This window comes from Lemur catta, chromosome 1 (assembly GCF_020740605.2).
Source record: "Lemur catta isolate mLemCat1 chromosome 1, mLemCat1.pri, whole genome shotgun sequence".
NCBI classification, from domain to species: domain Eukaryota; kingdom Metazoa; phylum Chordata; class Mammalia; order Primates; family Lemuridae; genus Lemur; species Lemur catta.
In genome coordinates, this window is record NC_059128.1 from 174,584,357 (window position 1) to 174,595,408 (window position 11,052).

At 44.5% G+C, this 11,052-nt stretch overlaps 1 protein-coding gene across 1 annotated transcript; it reads right to left on the reverse strand.

Moving 5' to 3' along the window:
• Positions 1–3,328: 3,328 nt before the first annotated feature.
• On the reverse strand, positions 3,329–5,500 carry PAQR9 (progestin and adipoQ receptor family member 9). Its single transcript, XM_045539395.1, has one exon. It carries the CDS (start codon positions 5,427–5,429, stop codon positions 4,296–4,298), a length of 1,134 nt encoding a protein of 377 aa, XP_045395351.1. The 5' UTR covers positions 5,430–5,500; the 3' UTR covers positions 3,329–4,295.
• Positions 5,501–11,052: the final 5,552 nt, after the last annotated feature.

Here is an 11,052-nt window from a genome sequence, read left to right on the forward strand (position 1 = left end):
ATATGCCCACTACCCTTTCACCTGGATTGTACATCAAATTTTCAAGTTATTTTTAACCATAGGCATAGGAGCAGACAGAAAAAAAGGAAAAAAAGAAAGAAATTGATTGTGGGGAAAGTTAGCATGTTAACCGAAATAAGATTCTATGCGTTGCACTTATGCTAACAGAAAGGAGAAAGACCCAAACTCAGTGGCTTCTGACATCCTGCTTGTGGCCAAGGTCAGAGTTTGGTCCCTTGCCAGAGAGACTTTCCGGTGCTTCTCTGTTCCACCAGAAGACAAAAGGGTAATGGCTGTAATAATATGGATGGATCTTTGCCGCTTAATGATCACTAAAGGGATTACACCAGAGTGAATGAACATCAGCTCAAAGGACACTGACAGAGTGAAGTCAGCAGTGGCAAACTTCAAAAATTGAAGAACAATATGATAAAAACCATTTAAGTGGCTGGTAACATTTTGTTTAAGATTTTATAATCTAATTTCAAAGACAGCTATATCTTACTTTGCATTATTTTGAACTTATAGTCAAAGTACCCTATATATAGATATTATCTATATCTATATGTTTATATCTCCAGTTAATGTCTGTGTGCTTGACCAGGCATCATTGCTGTGCAAACTACTAAATATAATTGAGCACACAATTGTCCCCAGTTTGAAAACTTAATTCTGTCACCTTGGACCAACTATAAAACCTTGAAATGGAGACAGTTCCTACCATATCTATCTCTTACTACAGCTTGGTGCAGATTAACTAGTTATGAAGAGATTTGAACATAAAAGTTCCTATTTATTATTGCTGTTAGCCCTCAGGTTCAGCACCACATCAAAAAAAAATTATAAAAATCGCCTCTAGCTCCAAATTTCGCATTCTTAGAAATGATTCCCACAAAGTTGCATAATGAATTAGGCTAAAGGGCTTTTTGACTGCAAGCACTTCCAGGCAGGATTTATGAATGGAAACATGGGAAGGCCACTCTGACCAGCTCTGTAGCCCCATAGTTTCTCCCTGGGCTATTTATAGAAAGTGTATGGCCAGTGGAAAAGATCACATTTATTTTTACAAGCCAGTCATGACATGACTGAAGAACTCACTTCCTCTGTCTGGGAAGGTCATCCTCTTCACCTGAGCTGCAAGAGGGCAGGGAAGAAAGGAATCACTTTAGCCAACTAAGTCAGTCTGAGTCAGCCCCAGAGACCAACCCACAGGGTGACAGGCACTGAAGTCAAACACCCTCGTTTCCCAGGCACCACTGTATGGTGCTGCTCCTTGAGATGTCATCCAGATCATGACTAACAAGGAAAAATGAAATGTATTACATAATATGCTTCAAAATTCTACTGCCAAAATAGGTTGTATAGAGATAATGGAGTGAATTCTTATATATAATTTGTCCTACATTTCAAACAGCTGAATACAACAAAGAAAAACTGAATTTTAATGATGTGGCAAAATGGAAAGTGTGAAAATATTTATGAAGATATTTTATTCTGATTGCCACATCACCCCTGAAATATGTAATAAACCTGGATAATTCTATGCAAATGGGGAGACTGTAAGTAAACATTTGCTTCTAAAATATCATGATTTATCTTGACAGAAATATGATATAATTTATCGAATAGCCTATACAGTTTAATAAATCAACCCTGGTTTCAAGTAGTGTATAGGGTATCTATTTGCAAACATGAAGGAAAGCCAAACCACTGTTTTCAACTAGAATGTCCTCTTATCAATGTTATATGCAGTATATACAATCTAAGATGGAACGGGAAAGGGGAAGTGGAGAAGGGAAAAGGCAAAGGAGAAGGAAAGTGAGACCTCATTCTCTCTGGGACACACTGGGTGCTAAAATCTTCACAGGGAAAAGTGTGTCATCTCACTGGGCTCATGCATCATAATCACTTGAAAATGATATGGGCATAATTTTATCCTTAAGTGGCCTCTGCTTAAGGTCAATGACACAAGGCAAGAAGAGAATTCTGTTTGTGGACCTGGATGACCTACAACAAAAACTTAAAATGACAAATTTGGGGTTTAGTTCATGTTCTTAAACTCATCAATCCTCTTTAGAAGTCTTCCTCTTGCAAGTTCCTTCTGAAAGGGAGTTCCTATTTAAAAGGAAGCTACAAAATACCCTTCAACCTGTTTTTCTAGCTTCCAATTCAACATTCTTTGGGGCTCTAGAAGAGATAGCAATGACATGCAAGTAAATTTGCATGTGGAAATATCCTGATTTCCACAGTTGTCCTTGAATACATGTGCTGAATTAAGTTACAGCTAAAGAATAACATCTGTGGTAAGCACAAATTATCAGCCTCTGTAACCGAACAGGAATCTCCCTGCATTTCACAAAGGACACTGACACTCAGCAACTGTGCTAAGTGTATTTACAATCCCAATAAGAGGTTCTAAATTAAATATAGACATATATAAATTTCACTTCTGTGTGAAAATTAACACACACAAGGATACACACATACAAGAATACTAGTTCCTCTGGGGAGTTGTGCTAAGCTTCTCTGTTTACAAATACAGAAGTGATTAAAAGCATAAGCAAAAACAGCAATCTTTTCAGGAATGCCAGCTTACCAGTGCTGAGGTAAGTGTTCATCTACCTTATGTGCTTGATCTAAATTATTCCATGAAGTCAAGACTTCTAATTCAATGACTTATTTGGTTCTTAACCAAATCAACTTCCCAGTTAAGTGTGGTTAAGTATTTAAATAAACCACCTCCGTGGTCTGTGTTAATCTAGAGTGGCCATCTCAATTACATTTATAAGAAATACCTAAACAACACTGGCCAATCTGGTTGTTAGAAAGGATCTCAGGGGCATGTTCATGAATGTTTCAAGGATTTAGAGTGACTGCCAATCATTTCAATAGTCTGGATCCAAATGAGACTTCACTGTTTAACTGGGCAAGTGTAATTTTATTTACCTCAACGTTTTCAGTTACAGTTCAATAATATGCTCCTGATTTTCATAATAAAACTCCCTCATTTATTCCTGAATATTATGTTTTTAATTTTAAGCAAGGACTGATGGCATCAGTTTAGAATAGTGTCCTCTCTCCTTCCCCCATGGCTGCATTAAGAACCACATCCACATTAGTGGGTTGGCTCCTGCTCCTTGTAGAGAAGCCAAATGCTCTGCAAGCCCCTGTAAGCTGCTTCTGGTCCTACCAAAAACTTAAAACCAACACCATCTTCCTTCCCTTCTGGGTGGAACGTTAAACCTTGATTTGAAGTAAAGTAAGACAAGCTTATTGTTACTGCTCTCCCCATGCAAGACACTATGTTTGAGGACCAGTCATTTGGGAATTGCTTCAAAAGGCACATTTATTCCAGTGGCAATTTAAATAAGTAAAGAATAAGATTAAAAACAAAACAAACAAACAAAAAAAAATAGGATGGGTTCCATGGAATACATTAAAATAAACAAGAATCTGGGATCTATACAAACCACTTGAGCTCCAATAGTTTAATCAGAGTCCCCTAAGGTAGAATAATTCACAGTTGTATCATGACACACACAGGCCTTCAGAAAACACTGTTTAAAAAAGTAGTTGAGAATGCTCAAGCAGCTTGCCCTGATGTCCAGTTCAAGTGTATGCAATGCAGAAGGCTGCAAAATTCAAAACTATATGACAAAGAAAATTCAGTGCATATCACAGGCTTTGATAAATTATGAAAAATCATTGTATATATTACTATTTAAATAACATCTGAGAAACATTTTGAAATAATTAACTTGTGTTCACATTCCATGCATTTTCTAGCAGGTTAAGCCCTGGGTTTGTGTCTGGGTGCCTATTTCCTACAAAGCTCCATTCTTTTGACAAATCCAAGCATTCCTCAGACTGAAATGGAAGTACCCAGGGATTTTGCCTATTTACCCTCTTTACTGCATACCTGACCTCACAAAGGCTACTCCTTATTACCACTGGCACAGATGATTGGAAAAGCCAACTCTTTGGGGTTTTGAGATATTATTTGCTGCCTCTGAAAAATCCCTGGATGTCACAGACACCATCTGAATTTTTTTCCAGGAGCAAGAATCAGTGACCATGTCCTTCCTGCTCGACCCCCCCACCTCACCTTCTCCGCCTTCCAAAGCCCCAGATGGACTGGGAGCCCTTTGTAGCAGCGGGCATTTCCCCTATGGTTTTGCAGCACCCTCCTCGAGCAAAGAAGGAAACATAACAAAACTTGAAAACAAACCAACAATAGCAACAGACACTCCAAACATACAGGTGGGCAAACCAGTGGCCTCCTCCAAGTTGGAGGCTCACTTTTTACTGCAGATTTCGGCGCTGTTTAGGAATTTCCTGATGACCAGCCCCAGGCAGACCACTAGCAGCAGCATGTAGCCCACGGTGCCTGAGAAGGTGGGTGCAGCAGGCGGAGCCTGGAGGAACTGGCGCAGGCCCTCCTCCACGTAGTACACCTGGTCGTAGATGCTGAGGAAGGTGAAGATGTGGAAGAGCTGGTGGCTGTGGCCGATGATGTCAAAGAGGCCTGGCTGGATGCGCTCAGGGATCTTGCTCACGTTGAAGAAGGCGGCCACCACCAGCCAGAAGTAGCGGCGGTAGAAGTGCACGAAGAGCGTGGGGTTCTCACCACGCAAGTCGAAGAGCCAGCTCTCGAGCATAATGGGGCAGGCCATGCTGAGCGGCATGACAAAGACGAAGGTGCGCAGCGCGAACGGGTAGGTGCACCAGTCGGTGCGGCTCTTGCAGCAGGCCACGGTGCAGGCCACCGCCAGCACGAAGGCGACGGGAAGCACGAGAGCGCGGTAGGCAGCGATGAGGTGCGTGCAGTCCACGTGCCAGCCCAGGCGCTGCTGCACGTATGGGGTCATAACCCTGGCATCCAGTAAGCTCAGGCCAGGCAGCAGGTAGTAGTAGTAGGCCACGGTGCTGCCGAAGCCATAGTAGCTGATGGACGCGTAGTCCAGGTAGAAGAAGACGGCACGCAGGCGCAGCGACAGGCAGCTGAACACGTGCGCCGTGCAGCTCATGGCGAAGGTCAGCAGCACTCCCGACGCATAGCACCACAGCGGCAGCAGCCACGGGTGGTGGAAGGGCACGTCGCCACCGCTCAGGAAAAACAGACGGCAGAACTTGCTCAGGAACAGCAGCAGCGGGATGAAGTGCGTCCAGAAGTTGAGCGTCTCATTGGTAGGCTTCAGCACCGAGGCTAGGCACTCCTGGGCCGTGCACGGCAGACGCCGGTAGCCCGACAGGATGAAGCACTCCACGAAGTCGTCAGGCACCTCGTCCCAGCGCAGCAGCGGCTTGGCCGACGCTGGGGGTTCCCCAGAGGTGGCGGGGTGGGAGTGCCGGGCAGCCACCGAAGCTGCCGGAGCCGTGGCGGGAGGGCCCTTTGTGCCCGAGCCCCGAGGCTGCAGGCGCCGCGGCATGGTGCCCGGGGCTCGGCTGGGGTGCGCGCAGGCGACCTCTGGCGCCTGCTCCCGGGCGCTAGGCAGACCCCGCTGGCCGCCGTCGGAGCCTTTGTGCCCGCGCCAGGGGCGTCTTTACAGGTTCAGGAGAAGACCTGCGCCTCCGAGCAGCCGCTCCTAAAAAAATAAATAAATAAAATAATCAATTAATAGGCAGCGCGGCGACTGGCAGGAGCGCGGAGCGCGCGGGGCTCGGCGGCCCCCTCGCCAAGCTCCCGCCTACCGGCGCGCGGCCGCCCGCGCTGCGGCAGTGGCGGCGGCGGCGGCGCGGCGGACTGCGGCGGCGGCGGCGCTGCTGCGGTGACTGGGCATCGCGCGGTGCGGGCACCTCCGCCGCCGCCCCCGGAGCGAGAGGCGGGGATGTGCGAGCCGAGGCGCGGAGGAAGGGAGGGACGGGCGCACCGAGGAAGGGCGGGGGCCTCCCGGGCTAGGGTTTCGCGGTCGCCTCGGAGGATAGAGTTGTCCCCAGTCTCGAATTCCATACCATCCCCCTCCTCGGGCCGCAGCAGCCCAAGCCGATCCGTTAATGATTGATGCGGGGGCCAGAGGCTGGCCAGCCGCTAGGCTGCGCTCGCCGAGGGCGAGGGTCTGCGCCGAGGTTCGAAACCCGACAGCCACGCCGGCGTTCTAGAGGGCACACGGGAGCCGCGTTCGCGGGGGGCGGGGAGCTGCGGCCGCGGGGGGAAGGGAGGGCGCCCGGCGCGCCGCACCAGGGCAGGGCGGAGAGATGCATTAACAGTAATCTCTGGAGGTGGCCTGGGAGGGAGGAGCACTCCGGAAATCTGGGGGCTTTGCCCGGATCGGGGCCGTGTCATTGTCAGATACCTGGGACTGCTCCTCTCTCAGCTTTGCGCACGCGTGTGTGTGTTTGTATGTATGTTTGTGTCGGCCTCTATGCTCTGTATGAAGCCTTCGCTTATTTCCTTTGGTCTAGCGGACTTAGGTGCGTCACCATCCTCCCATTTCCCTCGCCCTTGTCCTGTCCAAACGGACCATCCCCAGACTGGCCTGCGGTTGCGCTCACCAGCCCTTGGAGCCGCAGCTCACCCATCTTCATGTGTCTTTAGCTAGAAATCGTGTTTGGAGTCCAAAGTCCGATGGCTCAGAACGGGCTGCTCAAGCTCCACATTTTAATGAAAAAAATAAAATAAAAAATCACGGAATGGCCAGGCGATCCCGAATGCCTCTCATGACCCGAGGAGTGTTTTAAGGAGTTACAAAGCAGAGCTGTGCTTGAGTCAAAGGCTGATCTTAGTAGAGAGCGTCGATGAGGGAAATCTTAAGGGAGGAGGTGCCTTCTAGCCCGAACTGAAAAGAGAATGAACACCAATTCATAGAGACAGGGAAGGGGGTGGCTTGGATGAAGCTTATGTATAATTAACCAGAAGTACCTGACAAGCTAGGTTGGGTCGCTGAAGGCCAGAAGAAAGGAAGACTTGAAGAATCTAAACGTGTGATGCACTGCGGTGTGAAAATATGCCCTTGAGTCTTGAAGAAAGGGGCTAAAAAATCTGTATGTTCTAAAATGTTCACCATGTCACAGAAGTTTATCTCAGTGATGCCTTGGGGATGTGACTGAGTCTAACTTGCCTTTCTGACTTGGATAAAAATAATAGAGCTGACTTTCAACGGGCCAGGCACTGTTCTAAGTGCTTTACAGTTTTTAAATCTTTTAGGTATCATTTCTCCCATTTTACAGACAAGGGAATGGAGGCACCATGACCGTAAAGAACATGTCCAAATGGCAGAAGGGGGATTTAAACCCAGACAGGCTGCTTCTATGTTTTAAGTATTAAACCAGAACGTCCAAAAACCTGATTTGCTCTAAGGAAACTGGTAGTTTCTGATTTAGGAAAAGGCTTTCATTTTCATCTTAAAATTCATTTCATTTTCATTGTAAAAATGAAAGGCTACTTTCATCACTACAGCAAATCCTGTAAGTAGGTTAAGGAAGATTTACTTCATACAGGCTCAAGATGGATTTAAGTTATGGACAAGAATTATTTATAACTAGGATATCATTCAGTATTGTAAATGTATAAAATTTCTTAAGGATACTAGAAACAGTCTCTTTAGAAGTTTCAGACTCCTCTCTGAAATATATTTTCCAGGAGTAACTGATTTACCAAACTCTAACACAATTAGGCCAAAGGTACACTTTGGTCTTCTGCCTTTCTGAACTATCACACATTCCTGATTAGTGGATTTTTAATAAATGAGGTTTTTGCTGTAGTTATTTAACCAGTATTTTGTTTTAGGGTTTTCTTGTTTTCCACTGTCTGTAGTCTTGTTGTTTTAAATCGAAATCTAATTTCCTTTCACACCTGGACTAAGGACCCATGCTAATTTGTAAAAAGGATTAAGATTCAGGCATTTAAATCAAGCACAGGAATGGTAAACCTGAATCCAGGGCAGAGCAGAACATTTTTTTTTTCCATATTCCCTTTGTTACTCCACAAACAACCTTAGCTGTAGCTTGTAAAAAATGTTGATCTTATAATAATTCCCATATTTATCAACCTTTTATGATAGTTGCATAATCAGCTCACTTACATAACCTGGAAAAATATAATAGAAAGTTCACTTCAAGAAAAATAATGGAATTGACTGTAAATGAGTGTGCACAAACTCTAGATAAAATAGTATTTATCTTTATGACTAAGAATGGTGAGATTGACTCTAATAAAATATGGTGTTCTTTTAAAAATAATCAGTATTTTATAAAGTCAAAAAATCTGTCATAACATCTTATAAGTCTTTCAGAAAGTCTTTGTGATATCTGCTTTTCTCCTTTCTCATACATTCCCTACCCAACATAAGGCACAAAACTAACTGATGTTATGGAGTGAGTGGTGTTCATGAAGGTTCTCTGGTGCAGAGCCTAGACAGCTGTCCTTGCTGTTCCTTGACAAAGCCAAGTAAAAAGGAACTAAGGAAACAGCAAAACTGGCATAATTTATAAAATAAAACAGCAGTATGACCTTTTCTTAATCACTACCAATCTATAGAACTAATTTCTTTTAATTTTTTAATTGAAATATAAAAATGTATTCCTGAAATTCTACACAGGCTGAGTTTTATAGTTTGGTAAACTGTCTCTTGTCAGTAGGACCCACGCTCACATTCGTTGGGCTTGGCTAAACAGATAGAAACAAAGGGCAGGCCACCATTGCTGGAAGGTGTACTGGGAGATAAGGCATCTCTAAGGTAACCAGGACTGAATACAAATTTTTTGACAGACAAGAATCAACAGATATTACCTTGGAAAGGTATCACTGGTGTTTAGAGGCAGAAACCACCGAGTTCTCCCAATTGAAATCCCATCAAACTGAGCCCACAAATGCAATGTTGGAAGTCTGTACATTCGAGTGCTAAGGGGTTCTGACTGCAAAATGCAGTCTCGTATGTAGGAGCTGTAGCAAACTGGATGAATGCCTTTACTAATCAGGTTTGCTCTGGTGGTGTTCTTACACCTGTTTTCAGAGGAAATATTTTTTTTCTAGTCTCATTTTTAGTCAAAACCCAACCAACCAGCCAGGCAAACAAACCACTGTGGACCTTGTGCTTAATTTGCACCCAAGACTGTATAAAGAGAACTCTGTAGGGTTCAGTCCCTCTCCTCAGAACGTACAGTTTAAACAAAGTGTTTCCCTTTTCCCCAAATTGAAAACAGCGATGATGTTATCAGCTAAACTCTTCTAGGTCAGATATAGTCACTACCAAATAATAGGGTCTGAGCTTCCTGATGGTGGAACATCGTGGTGTCAGGTGTAGCTGTGGCAACCTTTGGGACAAGTGCAATCAGAAAGTCAGGTAGAGGGCTGGAAGCTGGAGAGAAAGCAGTGGGAGAGTGAGTTCTTACCTGGCACTATTCCTGCCTATTGCTTACTGAGTGACAGGGATCTCTTTTGAAGAAAAGCTAAGGGAAACTTGTTGAGGATGTTTTTGCCTTTTAAGGTTCTGTGCAGGGAGTGACAATGCCACACTCCCCACCTGCAGCAAGTTCACCTCTTCTCTACCGGGAGTCTCCAAAGTGGCTGCACAAGAAGTCTAATGAAGAGGAGGAATTAAATATTACAACTTGTGTTTAAATAGATCTTGTCCTTTTCAGTGTTTATACTCTGTGAAAGTTTTATAATGCACTTAATATGTAGTCCATGTGGTAATTTATAAATAATATGTTGGGGCACGGGAAGGGCCAGAACACTTTGACTGGTGAGGGTGTGCAATCCAGACTCCTTGTTGACCCCTGCTCGATAGTGCATTGCTCATCTGCCCAGCCTGCTTCCATCCCCTCTCCCAGGTCCAGGAAGGGCTCCCCTTTCCTGCCACCCAGGTTGCTGGAAAGGGTGTTTGGGGGTCACCATCTGTCAGCCAACAGTCCCCAACCTCTGACCAGACCTGCCCAAATACCTGGGTCTTCAGCCACCTCCACACCACCCTTGCTTTAGGATGGCAGTCTCCTTTCTGGAGTTATTTCTCCCAGTTCTGCCCTTCCTGTTTCCTGAGCAGAACATGTATTGTCTTCCTACAAAGACCTCATATTTAAGTGTTATATTGAGCCTAATACAGAGTTACCCTTTGGAGAGGTGACTTGTTTTATCATAGGCTGTTTCTTGCTTTTGGTAGGGCCTTTTGGATAGCTTTCATTTATTTAACCTGAGAAACATTGATATGAGTATGTGAGCTAGATTACTGAGTTCCTACTGCCAATTATTTATTGAAAGTTTTCTTTGAAACGTAGCACTTTGCGCATAGTAAGCACCCAACACATTGTGGCTGGGAAATTTTTTCAGTACTGTAGGCCTTTAAAAGGTTAGAACTTAGAATCGTAGAATCTTAGAGCAGAAATACCACTTAATCCTTAAAGTCATCTTGTTCGACTTTCTTCCCATTCATGATAATTGTTTTGGTTTTTTGATCATGTACTATATTCAGGTACTGTGTTAGGAGCTTTACACATGTTATCTCTAATTCTCAGAACACTCTTTGCAAGGTACATACACCATCCCCGTTTTCCGACAGAAAAACAGAGGATTGGAGCAGTTAAACAGTTGGTGGGTGGTAGAGCTGGAGGCAGACCTCATTCATCCCAGACTCCTCACTCTTTTCTCTATAGGGTGCTGCCTCCTCAGAGCTGTTGTGTATGTAGCTGGCTGTGAGCGCCTCCAGTAAAAGGACTTACTACCTTTAATGGCTTCCTCTTCCATTTTAAGATGTTTTGCATTATTGTTGGAAAACCTTTTAAATAATTAAATGAGCACAATGGATGAGAAGAATGTACTGTTGTATCTGGGCCCAAAGCTCAGCCGTGTTACTGAATAAGGTTGTCAGTTGGATCTGGTTAGAAAGCTCCTCAAAAATGATGCCAAATAAGGCATGTGTACATGTGGAATGTGATGGCTGGATATTGATTAGGCACATTTAACATAAAGAACATCTTCCTGCAAATGACTAACATCTCGCATGGGTGGGGAATCTGCAGCCTTGGGGCCACATGTGGCTTTCTGGATCCTGGAGTATAGCCTTTTGACTGAATCCAAACTTTACAGAACAAATTCTTTTAATTTGGAGATCTGGAGGG

What these genes read in the sequence shown, in the direction of transcription:
- PAQR9 (XM_045539395.1), bottom strand. Translation starts at nt 5,429, where the DNA reads ATGCCGCGGCGCCTGCAGCCTCGGGGCTCGGGCACAAAGGGCCCTCCC.